Source organism: Haplochromis burtoni, unplaced genomic scaffold, assembly GCF_018398535.1.
Source record: "Haplochromis burtoni strain Fernald_Lab_line unplaced genomic scaffold, NCSU_Asbu1 Contig_199, whole genome shotgun sequence".
NCBI lineage: Eukaryota > Metazoa > Chordata > Actinopteri > Cichliformes > Cichlidae > Haplochromis > Haplochromis burtoni.
Genome location: NW_024582560.1, coordinates 1112812 through 1133535, shown reverse-complemented (window position 1 = coordinate 1133535; position 20724 = coordinate 1112812). Strand labels below are relative to the sequence as shown.

General features: G+C 41.5%; 1 protein-coding gene across 1 annotated transcript in view; it reads right to left on the bottom strand.

Moving 5' to 3' along the window:
- The window catches only part of LOC102313495 (complement component 8, beta polypeptide), a 62273-nt gene that overhangs the window by 3773 nt on the left and 37776 nt on the right, over positions 1 to 20724 (bottom strand). The window contains exons 4-19 of the mRNA XM_005935626.2: positions 20451 to 20549; positions 18542 to 18673; positions 16864 to 16983; positions 16307 to 16345; positions 13647 to 13712; positions 12416 to 12475; positions 10405 to 10452; positions 10091 to 10199; positions 8555 to 9193; positions 7464 to 7591; positions 7032 to 7040; positions 3165 to 3295; positions 2738 to 2885; positions 1505 to 1652; positions 574 to 715; positions 297 to 429 (exon numbers count right to left, since the gene is read on the bottom strand). Coding sequence (XP_005935688.2) covers positions 297 to 429; positions 574 to 715; positions 1505 to 1652; positions 2738 to 2885; positions 3165 to 3295; positions 7032 to 7040; positions 7464 to 7591; positions 8555 to 9193; positions 10091 to 10199; positions 10405 to 10452; positions 12416 to 12475; positions 13647 to 13712; positions 16307 to 16345; positions 16864 to 16983; positions 18542 to 18673; positions 20451 to 20549 — 2151 coding nt within the window. The remainder of the gene's footprint in view (positions 1 to 296; positions 430 to 573; positions 716 to 1504; positions 1653 to 2737; positions 2886 to 3164; positions 3296 to 7031; positions 7041 to 7463; positions 7592 to 8554; positions 9194 to 10090; positions 10200 to 10404; positions 10453 to 12415; positions 12476 to 13646; positions 13713 to 16306; positions 16346 to 16863; positions 16984 to 18541; positions 18674 to 20450; positions 20550 to 20724) is intronic.

The following is a 20724-nucleotide window of genomic DNA, read 5'->3' as shown; positions in this document are numbered from 1 at the left end:
TTGAACACAGATGATACTGCAATGATATAACAATGGCAGGGCTCTCTTCAGGTTTCTTTTCAGGACAGCATGCTGGGAAAAGTCTCAGCATGCTGAGACTTTTCAGCATGCTTAGACTTTTCCCAGACTTTTCCAAATTTGTTTGTCTACTTTCAAACAAATTTGATTTAAGAAGTTTATCATGGCAACATGGCAACAATTTTGTTTTAAAACTTCAACAAACCATTAGTAAATGAATTCGTTTATGAATACTAGACCACAATACTGGACAGAAGTGTGTTTGTCTGCTTTTTCACCTGAAAGGTATACTGTTGTAAGTTGTAGGGCTTCCTGAATCTGACGTCCTGGATGTACTGGGGCAGGCAGCTGCCTGCATAGTATCTGTTATCAAGCACCACTCCTTCCAGGTTACTGTTCAAGATGTTTATTCTGAAAGAACAGCAATAATTCTAACTGTGCATGGATTGGATTTAGAAGAGTAACATGCTTGGATAGATAAAAAGTACATAAAACACAAATAATAACAATAATTTGGACTTGCACAAGAGACAGACTAGTGGAAACATAGCTCACCCTTTGGCAAGGTTTTCGATTCCCCAGTACTCCTCAGCCTCCTGCCTGCAGGGCTTGGGAACCTTCCTGCAGCCATTTTCATCTGACATGTCCCCACAGTCATCCTCCCCATTACACTGCAGAGTTCTGGGAATACAGCGACCTGACAGAGTAGAGGAATATATGGTGTATGACTTCTTTCCAGACAGGCAGTGTGCAGAATAAGTATGTTTGCAGAATTGGATCCATTTTGCAAAATTATCTGTCATATAAAATCAAAAAAATGTGTTTCAAAAGTGGATCTTTACTTTCAAGTGAAGAGTTAGATAAGAATTAGATGAAGAGTTGATTTGATTCTCAACATGTCTATTTGTCAAGTGGTGGTCATCAGTTTGCTAAGCTTAGGGAATAAAGCAAGTTGGACTCTGCTCCAAAGAAAGAATCTTGACTCCAGAAAGTCACAACTTATCCCAAAATGTAATCTCTCCAGTGAATCCTGGGTCTTCCCTGTGGCCTCTTCCCTGATCACCTCACCTAGGAGGCACTAAGGAGGCATCCTGGTCAGATGTCTCAACCACCTCAACTGGTTCCTTGCATCCTGGAGGACTAGCCGCTCTATTTCAAGACCCTGCTGACCCCCTGTCACCCTTTGGAGGATGTTCATTTGTGCTGCAATCTTGTTTTTCTAGTCACTCAGAAAATAGCTCAATCAGTAAAATTTTAGTTGTATCTAGGTTGGACAGTCAAAAACTTTGTTTAAAAATAGATCATTTACGATTATATAGTGGCTGAACCCAGTAAAAATTAAATTGCTAGATAATTTGAAATTTTCTGACTGGAAAGAAGACTTGATTATATCAAACACATAACAGTAACATCCATGCAATGTGAATTCTTAAACACTGAAAAACTACTGCTGTGTGATTTCTATTCCGACTAGTGTTGGAGTTACCTGTTTGGGTGCAGAGGAAGCCCTCACAGAGAGGAACACTGTCACAAGTGTAGCGGGCTGGAACATTACAGGCCTCCTCCTCCCTGGCATGGGAATTGCACTGTTCCCCTCCAAACTGAGAAGGCTGCTCCACTTTGGCATAGCGATACTGTGATGTTGCGGGTCACAGAAACACAAGAGATTTTGCCAGTATCCAATAAGGGTGGCCTGAAAACTGCTCCGGGGGAGCTATCAGCTGAAATCACATTAGCAGGCTCTTTCCACTTTGTCATGTCAAGGTTATTAATCCCTTTACTTGTAAAGTGGATAAAATAGAGCACTGAAGTATATCAGCTGAGTCCTTCACAAGACACTGAGCTCTCAGCTTTCACAAAAACAGGTCACAAGTGTCAAAATGTAGAATGCTCCAGATTTAGCTCTCAATCCCAGCCCCATAGGAATGATTCATCCAGTCTAAACTACGCTAAATTAAGCTAATCTGTGAAAATGTAACATTTGATTTAAGAAGTTTATCTGGCAAGTAATTCTGTGGGTTAGTTCAACTAAAAATAGTATTGCTTGATTTCTGAGTTTGAGATGAAAGATTTTGTTTCAACTTTTGATATTTTAGGAAACATATTTTATTTGCCTTTTGCCAAAAATTCCCATGGAAACAATGCTAAGTTAGCTCGCAGGCTAATTTAGCATTTTTATATTTAGCATAATTTAGCAGATTTATTTTTAAAATATATAGGTCTTCTAGGCAAATTCTACATTTGGACTAAACCAGGCAAGCCGTTTCCACTGTAGATGATCTACTATTAGCCGACTGCTGCCTGAAGCTTCATGGTTCAGACTTGAGAATAGTACGCTCTGCTCATCTACTTTCAAACAAATTCTTTTAAATAGTCTTTAATACCTCTTTTTGTTTGCCCTATCTCTAAAGCAGTCTGCAGTATAACCAATGACCAACCACTGTTGGGGGTAAATTCACATGAGGCTGAATCACAGACTGTTCCACATTCTTGGACTAACAATGACTGTATTTTTTTCTAATTTTTTATTAAAGCATTGCATTCAGACTAAAGTTCTGCTTGTATTTGTCCACTGGTCAGCTGCTCTGTGAGGCAGCACACGCTTTGCTTATGCATAGCTGCATGAATCAGATTGTCTGATGAGATCCAGTCATATTTCTGCAGATTTCACTGTATGTTCTTGTTGATTTAACTAACATCTCATAGCCATTATACTTACTTTCTTCTTTTGACAGACGTCACAACGCGACCATGCGCTCCACTCTGACAAAATGCAATCCACTGGGTGAATTACCACTGGGTCACCCACTGACCGGGCTTGACGACTGCTAGGGTCTTCATTGCTTCCTGTGGCCACTGCAAAATTACTGTTACATGCAGATTAAAAACTCACATCAAAACAAATAGAGCAATGCGGCACTGGGAGCAAAGGTCATGTGTTTTTTTCAAAAGCATCTGATCAAAATATAATAGCTTGTGAAAGGAACACAGATTTAAGTGTCAAATGAGGTGCTTCTAAACTTCCTAGTTTGTCAGCTGGTCTTTGACAGATAAATAGTTACAACAATTAATTCCTGTGGAACCTACTCAGCAAATGAAAAATAAGCTTATCAATTCATTGCAGTTAAAAAAAATAAATCTCCTACCTTAGCAGCACCAAACTCAAAGTAACGTGGAGTAGACAACTGTGCAAATTGATTGCACTGCTCTGTATCACCACAGAAACCATGTTTGTGTGTTGTGACTGACTGTGAATGAGGAGAAGACACTCTGCTCTCTATGTAAACAAAGCCTGATCAATAATGGACTGTATATGAACTGCTGCCATTAAAGTCAGACGTGGAGCTGGAGTCAGAATACTGCAGGCATTCAGGGCCACAAAGCCAATGTTATGGTGTTGTCTGTGTGGCTGGGACACATACCTCAAGTTTACTTAAACATTATAGAATTTGCAGAGCTTGCAGGTTTGGTCAGCCCAAGTTATATTGATGTATTTTTAGTTTTCATAAACCTTAGTCTGTATAATCTGTAGGAATCAATGAATCTGGATGCCTATAAAGTATTTCCATTAAAATATGCCAGTCGTGAAATATCAAGAGTTCGTAATGAAGAAAATTCCATCAAAGTCATTTGAATCATGTTTCCCTACGTGTGACCTTTAAGCTTTATTTATCTTGACTGGTTTGCGGGATTTCACAGAATGACACAACCACAGGACTCAGCTGTACTTAGTGAAAAGCAATGAAAGTAAAGAAACTGCCATTACTCACACTGAGTCTGCAACAGCTGCTTTGTCATGTTATACATTCAAAATTTAGGCTTCTGCTTTGTAAAGATAGTAGTGGTAGAAGCTAAGTCATATGCAGACATTTAAGTACAGTAGTAAAGTATATACACTCCTGTGCAAAAGTCTTGAGCCACCCCTAATTTCTTTCTATTTTGTTTTGAAGGAGCCAGACTTTGTTGTAATGTTTTAAAGTGGTCTTGAGCGATAGTTCTCCAGGCTTTCCAAAGGTCTTTCAAAGTTCTTCTTTCTCCTCATTTTCAGTCCAGTCCATGTTTCTGGCCATTTTTCCAGGAATGTTTTCTGTTTGTTTGTTGAGCCACTAACACTGACCTATTACTCATTCAAACTGGGCTGGAATAACAAAACCTAGCAAATTAAATTGTGTCTTTAGACATTTTCTTACATTGGTTACTTTTCCACTTATTTCCAGTCCTGTCTATGTACCTGATCATTTTCACATGAGTGGCTTTGTTGTCGTTGTTGTTAAACCACTTAAGACTGACCTATGGATATTTCAATGCATTTAAATGATATTTTGTTCCAATTTCTTTAGTTGCATCTATGAAAAATGCCAAAGTACAGTTTTACAAACATACTTTTGCACCAATAAGGAGCAGCAAAAAAAATGGCACATCTTAGCTTAGCATGGTGTGCAGTGTGTTATTCAAACATCTGAGGAAACCGGACAAATAGAAGACAGAAGAAAGTGGCGAACAGTATCTGAAAGTCACGCTGGGGGAAAAATCCCGGAAAGACCCGACACATGTCCTGACAGACGCATCTGAATCTTCAGCTGATCTATTCACTGTTCATTGAATTTTAATTAGAAATGGCCTCAGTGGGAGGGTGGCTATCAGGAAGCCGTTATTAACGAAGGGAAACAAGGAGAAAAAACTCGGATACACCAAACTGCACAATAGCAATTTTTTGATTTGTCACTAAAATAGTTACCACTTTTCGAAAACCAGATAATGAGTTTTTTGCAGATTCAGCAAAATGTTTCCCCCTCTAAAATACTTGCTTAAATATGGATGAATCTGTAAAAATCTGGAGGTGTAATTTTTCATACACATACACACACACTAAAAAAAAAAAAGCAAAGGCAATGGTGGGAATCACATGGTATTTTATTTGTGACTGAACAGTGGCATGGGTACAGTGTATGGGGGAAGTCATAGACGTACAAAAGTCCTTTTTTTTCCTTTTTCATGACAATTCTTAATTCCATAAATAAAATTTACAAAATATTTTGGGACTATTTCTCATTTTTCTTACACAAGCAGGGGTACAGTTACCATTTGTTTTTGTAAGTCTAGCAGTTAATAGTGATATCTCTATTGTTCATATTATATAAAGTTGCCTGTCTTTTCAACCGTCTTACTTCAGTGGAGCAGACTTACAGTATGCCTAAGTGCTTTGTCACAACAATGACCTGCTTACTGTATACACCGACAAATGAAAAAGAAAACGATAAAAGACGATAAAAAGAAACGCGATAAGGCATCGAAACGCTATCGACCGTCTCCGAGCTTGGCGTGATCGAGCCACGTCAGTGCAGGATGAGTTGATTCTGCTCGCCTATTAAACCAGAGATACGGTTAGATGACAGGCAAAGTGTAAACAACGTGACCTCAGTTGGAAATGTCAAATATCTAAAAAGCAAAGCGTCCTATCACTACAACAAAAAAGAAAAAGCGGTTGTGGTTTCGGCCCCGTCGCTCGTGTCATTTTTCAAGTTCAAAATGAGCAAAAACTGGGTCTAGTAGTTTTTTTAAATTTTCTTTTTAATGACAATGTAACACAGATTCACAGTTCATTTCTCACTAACTGAACAGAAGACAGTTTTTGAAATTTAAAAAAAGAAAAGAAAAAGGCGAAACAAATGTCCAGATGTCAAAAAAAAAAAAGAAAACAAAGAAGAAGGAGGTGCTGGTAGGGCATTGTTTGAGAGAAACACAGGTAGTTGGCATCCAAGAGGCAGAGAGCTATCTTATGGCACAGAGGCTCGGGTGTGGGGGACTGGGAAGATTCTTATTTACAAAATAGATGTTTGGCAAATCTTGATTTCCATGCTGATGCCTCAGAGTCATGTGGATATCTGCAGTGACTCAGCGTCATCAACCGAGAATTCACAGCTTATAAAACAAAAACAAAAATGAAATAACCTTTCTTTTTTTAAAAATTTGTTGCAGGCCTAGAAGGAAGCTGCGGAGATCAGCTCTGCTCACAGCCGAGTCCGCTGAACCCATGTTAGGTCTGTTCATGCAAATGGCTGAGTCGGTGGAGCGACGCTATGAGAACATTTGGCAAATCTTCCTGCTGTGCACAGTGTTTGCTGGTGGCAGCTGACGAACTTGAAGGTCAACCGCATCCAGTAGGACGCTGCTCCTCTCTCTTTTCCAAAAAATAATTTGCATCATCAGTGTAACCATGTTGTTTTTTTCTTTTGTCTTTTACATCATTGCAGATATAAACTCATTAATCCAGAACAGGAGGACGCAATCACCTCCTGTTGTCAGTTTCGGTCAAAGATAAAAGGTCACTTCCTGGTTGAAAGGTCAATTGATTGGACGATGAAGCCAAAGTCTGGAGTACAGTACAGTACAGTAAGCGGCCTCTGGAGGAAAGCAGATCCTAGGATAGCCAGCTATTAAATAACTGCCAAAATATCCTTTAAAGGTTGAAAAAAAAACAGCAGTTTGTGTTTCAGGCTGTGAGATGCTGCTGCTCACAGTCGCTCATCTCTCTTTTCTTCTTTTTCTCGTGAGCTCATGTTTCGGCCTTTAGAGCTTCCATCACCCTAAAAGACAAACAGCAATAATTTCAAAATCACTTAGCGGCACTAGTGCTGTTACAAGTTTCGTCACAAGGTGGCAACATTGTGCCTTCCTTATTTCTGTGACGAAGCAGAGAGCTGGAGGACAGAAACAGAATTTAAACCAAGGCCCTTTCTCAACTGGCCACTCATTCACACGGAAAAAGGAGATATACTGACAGGTGAAAATACAGGGATAATAAAAAGAGACAGAGAGAGGGAAGAGCAGGATGAGAGGAGCTGGGGAGAGAGGACCCAAATGCAACAATGTGAAGACAGCTGATATTTAACTGAGAAAATCAGAGAAAGAAGGAAACCATGAAATACCAACTCACTGTCTGATGTTCTCTAGCTGTCTTCCTGTGGACATGTCTGATCCTGTGGAGGATCAGCAGCTTCGCTGGGCACAACGGCAGAGCCCTGAGAGAGAAAACACAATAAAATTTCTCCTTTAGACGTGACGTGTTTGTCAAGATCAGGCGATCCTCAGCTTGTTAAACCTCCTGCATTTCCCCGAAAAACAGGAAAACATTTAGGAAAGTGACATCGAGTTTAATTACCTTGATATTTTGCCTTATTATACATGATCTAATCAAAGCACTTAAATCATTTTTGACCTTTCGTGTTTAATTGACTTGGCATTTTTCTAGAAAAAAGGTTAAACTCTCATCGAATTTGGCCATAATAATCACGACATTCTAATCTGCGTAATTACATGTTACATAATTGAGAATAGGTCACCCATGTGGCAGTAATGGATTGTAGCATCATGCTAGTCAGCTGTTCTATGAAAAATCTATGAATCTAAATGACTGACATGACCCCCAGAGGGGCCGTCCTCACCGATTGTTCCTCCTTAGCGTTGCTGGAGTTGCCCTCAGGGTCAACAGGGGAGTGATCTGTGGGTGGGTCACTGCCTTGGGAAGGGGGGCAGTCTGAAGATGAGCTCTGCTGTGGGGCTGGAGTGGATGCTAAGGAAAAGAACATAATCATAAAGATGAAAGAAAAATATTCACAGAACACAGTAAAAGGACTTATAGATGGATTTTGTGCTAATCTGCTCTGTCAGTATTCTGGCATCGTGGCTGGTAGCATGGATGTGCTTATAGGGAAGCAGTAAGTTTAAAACTATGACCTTTATTGCTTGTCATCACCTATCCTTTTTATCTAATGTACTTGACATTCTATAAAACTTAGGACAACCCTCTTCATTTTCTTAAGGTTAACAGAGTTTTTCAGTTAAAGCTGTAAAGACACAAGGCAAAATGTACAGACATGCTAGTAGTTTTGTGACATTATGTAGGCTATATAAAACTGAGGTGAATGCTAATGTCTGCATGCTAACATATTAGCTTTTTGATTTTTAGCAGGTGTACAGCAATGTTAGTGTGCTAACATTTGTTCAGTAGCCCAGTTGCTAATTGCTTATTAATTAGCTAATTAAGTAGCTAATTGCTAATTAACTTGGGTGTTGATTTGTACCACAGTGAATATAAAACATGTACAAGTGTTTTGTAAATTTTGGTCATACTATGTTACAAAATGTACAATTATATGTGGTATTTTCATTGATTAATGACTTGCGATTGACAAGTTCTTAGCTAATGTTAGCCAAGTCGTTGCAGCCAGTTTTTTTTAAAAATTACATGTATTAAAACTATATGCATATAACATATATGCATGTAACTTATTTTAAGGTAGTACATATAATTGTTACAATAATATAAGTAATTTAGAAAATACTTCTATTCTCTATGGAGGAATATCTGCACAGAACTAAATCAAACATTTGTAAGCCCACTGTTGTCCAAAGTGTTGACCTTTTTCAAAAGGGGATCGAGAAGATGAAAAAAATGCATTGAGCTAGTCATATAAAGTGGCACAGATGCCGGTTTGAGTAATTATGTAGAAGGTAAATAATATAAAACACTTACGAGACTCAGTAGACGGTGAAGTCGATGTACCTGGGCTCAGAGTCATCCTAGAGAGATCAAGGTCGCTACAGCTCCCTTCTTCTTCCTGGGTCGTAGCAGCTGGAGGTGGCAGGAGCTGACTGCAGACCAGTGTGTCCGGTACACTCATGAGGCCTGGGGTGCCGCACCTGCTCACCCCTGCTGATACAGCACCAGGTTCTACTGATACAGCTGCTCCCGATGTAGAAGGACCCTCACCTGCATCTGAGTCGAGGCCTTCTTTACCCAGGCTGAGCTGCTTTTGGAGCAGGGTGGGGTCGGCCGTATGCTGGGGGCTGGTGATGGCTGAGGACGGGGCTGATAGGTCGCAGGCCTGGGGGCACATTGTGGTTATGGGTACTAAGCCCTGGAGCATGGCGGCCGGGATGGCGTGGCCCCCCACGCCCACTGTCTGGGCCGGCATGTAGGCTGCCATAGCTGCCCACTGCTGCTGTGTAGCAGGGAAAATGTTGGCCTGGCTCCAGATGACCGGCTGACCACTGGGGAGGACCTGAGCCACCTGCAGAGGTGCCTGCACAGGGAAGGCCAGAGTCTGAGCCTGGGCAGGAAATGGCTGCTGAGCCCACTGTGCTGCCTGCACAGGGCCCATGGTCATATAACCTGAAACAGGAACAAGAGTGACAGAGAAAAGAAAAGGAAACGATTAAAGGTCTCCGTGGTTACCAATTCAGTGCACATTATTAAAATGACAGATACTAATCTATAAATACTTCCAATCTTTAAAAATGAGCTATTTAACTCTGAACATAAGAGCAAAAGAGATGCACTTGAGGAGATCATTCTTTTTACAGCCTTAGATTCACAGGGACTTTTCTTGTCGACCTCATTTTGACACTATAATCTTTCCAAATCATATTTTTGTCACATTTATGCTATTATTTGTGATAGTACAGTCACAAACTTGTTTGAAAATGGTTTGCTGCTGTAGTGCTCCAAGTCATCAGAATGACTTAAATTTCATTTGTCCTTCTTACTCTTTAAATCTTACTGTGAATGAAACCAAGTCAAAATCGGACAGATGGCTGGCTATAAATGTATATTAGGGAACATACAGAGGTACAATCGATGTACAATCCAGTTGGAAACCAGTGCTGCACATGTAGTATAAATAAGAACTACAACAATGTTCCTGCATGAGGCCTGCTGACTTCATATTATAAGCACTGTTATCTTAGACAGACACACTGTGAAAAGAATGATTGTGAAGGTTGTTGTTTCTTGCATCTAAAAGGATGTTGCTCTTCAGCGAGCTGCTGTTTAAATGATATATCTTTTTTTTTCTTCAGTTTTATACAATGCCAGTTGTTTCAGTAAAGTATGCAAAATCACTGTAGTGGTCCTTCAAGTAACACCACTTTGCTGTATCTCGCCACAGGTTTACAGCCTAATTAAACTGCATCTCTGTGTGCGGTCCTTAAATTCGCTCACTGCTAAATCTTGGCAAGATTTTTCATGAACATCAAAGAGCCACGTCGCCACCGGCCTGGGTATGGATACCTGATGGCACAGAGGTGGGGCTGAAGGGGGCGTACAGCTCAGCAGGAGTGTGTTGCTGCTGGCGGCTGCTCCTGCTAGGGTCCAGTGTGTTGGCAGGTGATGGGGGCATCTGGGAGGAAATGCATACACACACACACACACACGCACAGATGTCACCGTGCTATCAAAGTCACCTAAAAGTCACAATATCTTTGGCTGCAGTGTCTGCCACATATTCAGGTCATTTAGATCTCAGTAAATAACCTAATGAAATTAAATGACATTACATGTTGGAGCTAAAAAAAAAAAAAGAGGGTTTGTGTTATAGTACTCACCGAAGGAGGAGTTGACATGTCGCCGAAAAGATCAAAGTGGTTGATATTCTGTCAGTCGAACCGAGGAATGAGGGAGAGAGAAAGACAAAGGCCAGTGATACATCACGCAAATGAGACTTGCACAACCATGAAGCCTTAAATTCATCTCCGGATAGGGTACGGTGGTTGCATGGGTGGGTAGGTGCAGGGAAGTGAATGTTACTCACAAAGGCAGTTTGTGCCGCGGATGGCAAGAAACAACTGTCCCCTCGATTCATTATCAGAAAATGGATCTAAAATGAATCTTTCGTAGCTCGCTATAATTGAGTGGGTAAAAGGCTATTCAGCCCTGTAAAGCAGACTCTGATTAGATATTCTTATGTGCGCCAATCAAGAGCCCCCCACTCCCACCCCTCCCATGAGAGCTCGGGCTGCTTTATCATGCTGATTTCCCTCTGTGAGCACATACACGGGGGGACTGTGTTTATATCATCAAATGAATGAAGGAAGAAGCTCCTGGAACCACCCGACCGAGGCAATGAGGCCACCTCACCCTATAGGCAGATGTGACCCCTGCTCTAGTCCCCTCTGTCCTCCACTCACACTACTTAAAGGAGAGGAGACCTAGCTATGGGAGAGACTATGAGATGGCTAGGTTGCGTGAAATGTCTCTGAGGGGAGGGGGGCCATGCACAAGCAGACAATGATTCACAAAAACACACAGGATTTACATGCTGTAAAAGAAACAGACAAACACACAAACACAACGTGGTCAAACTAAAGAAAGGAAAAGGGGGAGGAATCACAGCAATCCACGTTGCTGCGGACAGGGCCTTTATGTCCTCCTCCGATAAGCTGGGACATAACCGATTGTAACTGCATTTCGAAACCATCGAGGGGACAGAATGAGTCAGAATTTGGAGCGAGGTAAACACTGTACACAGAGATCTCTGCCCGCCAGCACCGACACACATCAGGGGAGCTCGAGGCTCTCAGAAAGCTCCAACTGAATGAACAGACAAGCAGTAACACTTAGAGATATGGAAGCGCTGCTACTTAATATACTGGCATGGGCTGTTCAGGTGAGATAGCAACAGGGGCTGGGACAGTTTATCTGTCTGATAGGCTGAGCAACAAGCACAGAAACAGCGAGGAGAAGGAGGAGAAGAAGAGCACTTTGACGCAGCTGTTTTCAGAGGTTACATGGAGGTTCTTACTGGGTTAATGCTTGACAAAATTGGTTTGAATAAATGTTTTTTATCCTTTACAAGCGACTTGAGAGATGTAACAGCGTAATCACTGCATGGCGGTGAAGAACTCATAAAGCCTAGCAAGATGAGATGAAATATATTTTCAGTTAGATGACATGGCAGGGGGATGGGGGTCAAAAGTGCATTTCTTTTTATGCTGTTCTCTGGTCAGATGCTATTTGTTAAAGTAAAGCTTTTATGAGTGTTTGGCGGCCTTGGATAGTATGTAACTGCGACTACACCTCATGCAGCTCAACCCGACACCCACCCCCACCTACAAACCTCTCGTCCACGACCTCTGAGGAAGATGAAGCAGCCACTCCTTTGTTTATCTAATCAGCCCCCTGCACCAGTCAGTTGGGACCAGCAAACAGATTCTTTGTCTTGACATGAATCAGATTGTGCAAAGATTCAGATTTTGGCTAAGAGACCCGTCCTCTAACGTTGTGTGAAATTGCTGACATGCATGCTTTTGGTTGACAAATCAATTAGTTTCGATTCTTTAAGCATGCTTATCATGATCAGTAGCTTTGTTGTCACAGAAAAAAAACAGACGCAGACACACACATACACCCCTGTGTGACTCGTCCTTGTCTCGAGAAGTTTGTTTTTAAAAGCCTGTCGGCTGTAATTCATAACTGAAACCATTAGATAACAGCAGATTAAATTACTAGAAATGGATGGTGGCTTAAGGCACTTCCTACAAGAGCATCTTAAAGAGAGGTTTGCAAGTAGAAAAATAGGAAAAGTAAATAATAATTCGAAAAAAACAAAACACCTACAGTCATGAAATGGCGTTTTGGGACATCATAGATCCCTTCCTTCTGCTGACTGGTTGGGACCTGCATTGGATTGGAGGTCGAGTCAAACGTAAGTCACATTCAACACCTTTTTTTTTCTTGGCTGAGTATTTAAGAACAAGAACTTACAAGAGCTGAAACATGTCTGAATCAATTTCTATCTGGGCCATTTATTTAGATGCGTTTTCATCGTTTACCGCAATAGGATTATGCAGATTTTAAAGTTGCGGCAGCAAATCAATTCTACTTAAATCAATATTGATTGCAAACAGTGCCTGAGAAAGGTGTGTGCTGGGCTCGTGAGTATTTGTTAATCAGCAACAGCACATCTCAACTAGTTTATCAGGCTATATATAAAGAAAAAAACCTCCTGAGCTCTGGCCTGTTCTGTTTATTTCGTTCACAATTATCCAAACTATCTGTTGCTCTTAAACTCATCTGTCACACCCCCCACTCCTCCACGCTCCTTCGACTGGTTAACTTTGGTTACGTTTTTTCCCCGAGTCTATTGATCTTGTTTCACTCTGAGATCAAATGGCATGGCAAGTGATTAATCTCTCACTCTCTCTGCATCTTTCATCTTCAGAAGAAGGCAAGATACAGAGAGGCAAAAAGAGGAGGAGGAAGAGAAGAGAGGGCGAAAGAGAAGGGGGGCTGGGGAATTGGATTAAACCATACGCCAGCTCCCTGGAGTCCTAGTTGGAGTTTCAAATGGTCTAAAACCAAAAGGTCATCGTATTGGATATATAAAAGCAGAATGTTATACAGGCTGTGGGTGAACTATTCAGACTATACAACTGACCTTGACTCTGACATCATTTCTTTTAACGTAAAGTTGATGCCTTTTCAATGCCAGCATCTTTAAAGTTACAGCCCTCGAGATTTTCAACATTATTCATCATCTTTATGACACTTTTCAGCGTTAGCCTTTACCATTTAGTAGATATCATTGTTTGCAAGGTAATCATCTTTAATATGATCTGCTGGTGCTCATCGTGTAATGATATTCAGCATGAACGTTTTTTTTTGTTTGCATGGAATTTTACTACAGAATTTCCTCGTCAGGAACATTAGCTTGATGTACTTATGAAAGTTTGGCATTTTTTAAATTCTTTAAGATGTGCTACGAAGTTATAATATTAGTACTGTTTGTATTATCTATCACAGGGTATGAAGAGGGAAGAAGAATGGGGGGCAATGTTTGTCTTTGTACCTGATAAACGCTCTCCTCTGACTGGGGGCCACGGAGGGGTTCGTGTCCAGCCTCAAACACTATGTACTAAAGAACAGAAGTAGTGGGCAAGGCGTATAGGTGCAGAGAATAATGAGATGGAAGAGAGAGAGCAGAGAGAGACAGATTGGTATATAAAACAGAAAGACAGAGGTAGTGAAACATGACAAGAATACATGAAAGCACACAGGAGTGAGGATGGCGTCAAGTGGGAAATGAAATGAGATAGGAATATGAAGTGTATAAAAATAGGGCATGGGAAAAAGGAATGGGGAAGATGAAAGGAGGGAGAAAAAAAGAGTGAGGTGTGAGGAAAGAGCACAAGTATAACAGGTCAGGCAATAGTTCAAGGCAGTGTAGAGGTTTTAGCTTGAGGTCTTACTTCAACCTCAGAAATGCTCCACCTCTTCCAGAGAAAACAGACCTACTGGTCTGAATATCCTTTAATGAAGTCTTAAAATCTGTCATTAATTCCTTTAACGTTTAAGAAGTGTTTCACATCCTGGGACATGTGCTTAGTCATCTTGCGTGTAGAGTAAGATGAGAGAACTGCAACTTTATAACACTGGCAATTGTAAATACTTAGCTGAAGCCAGCTAATTAGCTTATCATATAGACCAGAAAAGAGCTAGCCAGGCAACAAGCACATTAATTAATGATATAAGTTATATAGTATGTATTATATCAATTACTGAATTATAATTAAAAAAAATCTAGGATGTTTTTTTGGTTGACAGCACCTGAAGAAAGTTAGCACAGTTAGCGAAGAGGAAAAATTAGCAAAAATGTCATTTTTACCCTTTGATTTTTCCAAGGACTAAAAACACAAAATTTACTTTTTAAAAGGGAGCTTAAGAGGTGCTAGTAAGCTTAATTTCTTTTCTTTAGACCCAGCCAGGTTGTTAGGCTAGCTATTAGTTCTTTATGCTAAGCTAACTGGCATGTAGTTCCATGTTTGGGTACTGTTTTCAGACCATAGGCAGGATAACACAGATTCAGATCCTCTGAATCTGAGAAGCCAGTGGAAGTGCTCAAAGCCACATTCTATCAGAAGGCCACCAGATGGCTGTGGTTGCAAAAAGACTACAGAGCCTATATTGGCTTCATGTGTGATTTCAAGCCCACAAAATGCTCAAAAGTGATATTGAACCTACAGGACATGAAACCATTGGTCGTGAGAGAAAAAGCAACTTCAACAAAAGGAACATCAAACCCCAGCTACCAGGTTTTCCTCTTGTAAACAATAACCCTACAGTGTGACCAAAATGGCCAACAAGTTAAGTCATTAGCTGTTATGCGCCGGCAAAGTCTTTCCTGATGACATTATGGGCTGAGTCGCTCATTTCAGGTCATATTGGTTATACTATGTTTCAGAATGGAGGACTATCAGTATTGTTTTTATTGGCCAATGGCTTACAAGTTTTTTTAGCCAGTGAGCGAGCAGGTTCACAATGAGTGGTTGTTAGTGGGTTAGTGGGTTTTTTTTAAACCAATATTGTGACGGTGAGAACACCAACCTCGAGGCTTCAAAACTAAGGGCCAGATTAACTAAATGGGTTAAAGTAGCTCATGAGCACAATGCCGAAATACCATTTATAGGTGTGCTTAGTTGTTCGGGTGATTTGCAAAAGTTGCGCTGCTCTCTAAACCCAGTTAGTTGATTTCAATATCAAGCACAAAAATAAGATGTGCTTTTTTTGCACTTAGCAATAATTTGCATGTCACAAACATTAATACATCATTTTGTGCACTTGATTTAAATATTTGTGTCCCTATATTTTGCATCTTGAGAACTACATGTGCAACAAGTATAGTTCCCACCTCTTGCACGCAATCTTGTCACTGTGATGTCTTTGTAAATGCCAACAGTACCTTTTGTTTTTACGCCTAAACCCAATTTGTGCTGGCACAACGCATTCGTAAAACTGATCCTAAGACTTTAGGAACCAATGAATGAAGTCATGTTTGCTAAGTCTAGCTTTTACACTGTCTGTGATACAGACATGAGAGTTGCACTGGTCCACTTATCTAACTCTTCGCAAGAAATCAATTAAGCATGTTTCCCCAGATGTCAAACAGTTCCTTCTGGGAGCAGGCTGGAGTTTTGTCAACCAACATCAACATAAATTGAAAGCTGCAAATGGAATGATCATACGTGAAAACATACTTGAAGAGCAAAGAACAGAGGTGAACTGGGAGGTGGTTGGACGTATCACTGAACATAGCATTCAGAGTAAGAGTTAGTGTTGTCTGTATTCAGTGTGAGCAAACACAGAGAAAAAAATGTTGAGCCAAATAAATGCACAGGGCAAAAGGGACGGGAATAACAACCAGTCAAGGGGAGGGGGGCATGTCTTTGGAAGAAATCAGAACATTGACACAGATCAACTGAAAAAATATGGTTTTACAACACTGCACTGGCAAATGGGTGTTGAATGGTTGAACAAAACTGTCCACTAGATGGTCTACTGTGTATTACTGGAATGGTGCAATATTTATGAATCATTAATTCAAGCATGTCAGTGGCTGATATAAATTAAGGATTATTTGTTTATATATTTATTCCAAGCTTAAAAAGTGAAAACAGCTAGAAAGCATCAAAGTCAAAGTTTAGCTCCCGCTCTGAGTGCCTACGGACCTACCTGGTAAACTGGATCATCCACTTCATCTTCCAGGATAGTCTGTGTGTGTGGAACAGAAGGCAGATGACACATTTTGTTTTTCAGTCTCATTAGAGAATAAATTGAGAGAAGATGATAAAAAAAGAACCCCCATCACCACCAGCAACAACAACAAAAAAATACACTCATCGCAGCGTGACATTTCCTGCAAGCAGGCACAATTATAGACTGACAGCACGTTGCTTTTTAATCAAACAGTAATTTGGCACATCACAGACAAAACAACACATATTTCCTAGAAGTGACAGTAATAATAATAATAATAATGATAAAATCAAACCAGCAAAACCTGTTGCTTTTCCATTGTAGTTAGATGTTCAGAACAGAAATCAATGGTCCAGACAAACACACAAAACAGCATCGCACTTTAAAGGAAGCTCCAACGTGTTAAGATATTTGTTGTGTGAATGAATTGCAGGCGGAGTTATAACGTGTGATCTCACCTCCGAATTAGAAATGAAACTGAGTGGAAAACAACAAAAAAAGAAAATGCAAAGACTTCACGCAGGAAATCCTACCTGGTACACTGCCTGCTCACACTGTTTGTCCTTCTGGGCCTTCTTCTCCATCTCCTCCCGCTGTTTTATATCGTAGATGAGTGTGAAGAGGTCACGCAGGTCAATGATGAGAGGCTCCGCCTGGATGAGAGAATTGGAATATGATGGTGAAGGACTAAATTAAGAAAAGGTTAGCAATAGATGGTATATAATCAAAGTATCACCTCTCTCTCTCTCTCTCTTTCTCTCTCTCTCTCTCTCAGAGCATTTCTCTATATCTATATCTATTTATATATATATATTAATATATATATACATATACATACATATATATAAATATATACATATACATACATAATACATACATACATACATACATACATACACATACACACATATATAAACATAGTACGAATGTGCCTGATCCCATCTGCCGGTGGATCACTGACGGACAGGAAGCAGCATGTGAGGCTGGGAAAGAATGTCTCGGACTCCCGGACCATCAGCACCGGCTCCCTCTCAGGGCTGTGTTCTTTCTCCTCTGCTCTTCTCCCTGTACACCAACTGCTGCACCTCCACCCACCAGTCTGTCAAGCTAATCAAGTTTGCAGATGACACCACCGTTATTGGACTCATCTCGGACGGGGTGAGTCTGCCTACAGGAGGGAGGTTGAACGTCTGGTGCAGCCGCAACAACCTGGTGCTGAATGCCCAGAAGACAGTGGAGATTATTGTGGACTTCAGGAAGCACACAGCCCCACTCCCCCCCATCATCCTGACTGACACCCTCATCACCTCTGTGGACTCATTCCGCTTCCTGGGTACCACCATCACCCAGGACCTGAAGTGGGAGCCCACCATCACCTCCGTCATAAAGAAAGCCCAGCAGAGGATGTACTTCCTGAGGCAGCTGAAGAAATTCAACCTGCCAACACGGACGATGATGCAATTCTACACTGCAATCATCGAGTCCATCCTCACCTCCTCCATCACCGTGTGGTACGCTGGAGCCACTATCAGGGACAAACAGAGACTGCAGCGTGTTGTGCGCTCTGCTGAGAAGGTGATTGGCTGCAGACTCCCATCTCTGCAGGACCTGTACACCTCCAGGACACTGGGGCGTGCAGCTCGGATCACAGCTGACCCTTCTCACCCTGGACACAGTCTGTTTGACCTGCTCCCCTCAGGCAGGAGGCTCCGGTCCATTCGCACCAGAACCTCTCGCCATAAGAACAGTTTCTTCCCCTCTGCTGTTGGACTCATGAACAATAACCATATGACTGTTCCCACCACTAACACATGACCCTACGCTGTGTTCACTGCATCATTCCATGTTTGCACTGATCACCTCCTGCACTCATGTATATATCTATCTACTTAGCACTTTTAATTTCTAATTTTTATGTTTATTTAAGCGTTATCTGACAGTATGTTTGCACTAAGCACCGCAGCAATTTCCTAATGTTGTAAACCTGCTCAACATTTGGCAATAAAACCCTTTCTGATTCTGATTCTGATAACTAGAAGAATAGTTTTACTTAAAATATGAAATACACTGTTCATAATATGAGAACTTAAACAGAGTTGTAGGCAAGTTAATCAACTAACATGTCAGAGTCAAAGTCAAACTTATTCTCTTTTCTGCCAAATGTAAAGAATATGACTGAGAATTAAAATATTCGTGGGGAAAAGTACTCACAGACTGCGCGGTCTTGATGGCCACAAACCTGTGGTGGCCCTCCTTCCCACAGACATAGCCAAAGGCGCGATGGTCCCGGGTGTCCTTGGCAATGTAGCTGATCTCATGGACTGAGTGGTGATGAAGGAGCACCTTGATGGCAAAAAATATGAAAGTGTTAGCTAAAACTAAACAAAAAAAGGTCTTCTGTTTCACGTGTCCTATTTGTCTTCTTCTACTTTAAGATGCAGAAATGAAAACCTGATGTATGATTTAAAATCCTCCCTTAAAAAAACAGACCACAGTACTGTAAACTGTGCTGGGAGACAAAGTAGGTCAAAGCTACTTAAAACATCTTTGCATATTGTTGAGCCAAATGCAACACAACACAGAGTGTGCTTCAAAGAGTGCTCTCATCTCTGCATATAACTTTATGGATAATGTAGCTACAGAACTAGCATTCATTAAAGATATAAACCAGTGGCATGATTTTAGCTTTGTGCTGTTTTGTGATATCAGCAAGACTCGAGTTGCCGTTCGACGAAAAAACACCAAATTAGCAAGCAAGAGATATTAGCAGTTGCAAAACTATACTTTGGGTTGTAAGTATATAGGAGTAACTCAGCTCTTCACACCCACCTGCTTCCTCCTCTCTTAGAAGATATGTGCTTAGACACCAGGAAGGAGCGTTTGTTTGAATATTAGCCGATATTCGGCGCCATGTGTGTCGGCGCCGGTAATGCCTCAGATTAATGTAAAATACAAAACTAATACGACTCGGGCACTCAATTCAGTGGCAAATCACATCAGCTTTACATGAAGCATTTCCATCTAAATGCTCGCTGACGCAGCCTGTGCTCTAGCGATCCCCATTTCCACCTAAATAAGTCAAGAGGGGTATTAAGTGTGGAGTGTTATTTACTGCCAGTAATCAGTAAATAAAAAGAGGAGCATTAGGGGGCATGATTTCCGAGCAACAAATGAGCATGTCAAAAAGCTGGTGAGCTGCGCGGGTCGTGGCAGGAGGCTTAATGCTCTTTTTCATTAGAGGCGAAAGACGTACTACTATCACCACCAATCACATTGAAAAGAGATATTATCAAAAAGATGAGGGGCTTTTTTGTTTGGTGAGGTGAGGGGTAGGCTGTTGGTGGTCGGGCGGGAGCTGGCAGCCATGGGACAAGCGCTGTTGCATAATTATCAGTTTAGCTCTAATGACAGCTGAGGTGGAGCCGGCGGTGTAATTAGCATTAGCGGCAATGATCATTAAGGGGTGGAACTGAGTGCTAATTATCGGTTAGCGCTGATGAGCAGAGTGGGCCTATCTAGCCAACACTACGCCGCGGGACGGGGGAGAAGCGAGCCCCTTGATCATCCTGTAATGGAACAGCAGGCCTCTGAGTCTGCCGGGTGGGGGTGGAAGCCAGGATGCAGGCGGAAACAGTCCATTTCATATCATCGCCATAAGACTGCTCACTGCACTATCATTAGCACACAGACAGGGCCTGAGTGATCTTAAGTAGGTCCTGCAGCACTCTCCTAATCGCACTGGAGTAAACCACTTGGCTTTGGGTTGTATAGCAAATGCAAGGCCCACAATCCAGTGCTGTCAAGTTTAACTTTTAGGGGCTAAAGGGCAAACTGTCCTGTATGAATCATGCTATTTCGTGATTTCTGTTGACATTTGGAGAAGAGATTGAAATATGGTCAACGCACTGAAAGATGTGTTACAGGTAATGCAGCTGCAAGAATATGTCAACTGTGGGAGTCAGGCTTATAAGATGGCGGCCCGAGCAGCCGTTGTGAACTGAGCCGTACGAGCGTCTGCCCTCTGGATGTCCTGCATTGTAGGTTCACGGTACAGCAGCTGGCACAGAGGTTGGCAGTGCAGCCCTGCCAAACAGGGCCTATTCGCTAATGTGATACTCACCCCTGATCTTTCACAATAAATCTTGATCCCGCCGAAAGAGACCGTCAAGAAGACTCTCTGCTTGTGCTCCCCTTTGGAACGTGCCGAGGAAGCCATTCCCTGCAGGAGATTAAAGGGAACGACATGAGGAGATAAAAGAAGATGATGAAGCCTTCCTCTATTCCGACTCAGGTGAGTGTGGCAGTGGGAGATGTGGGGTAGAGATTGGGGGCAGGGTGACAGGAGTTACATAAAGTGTGATAGGACAGGATGTTCTTTCATGTGCTCTTTTTTT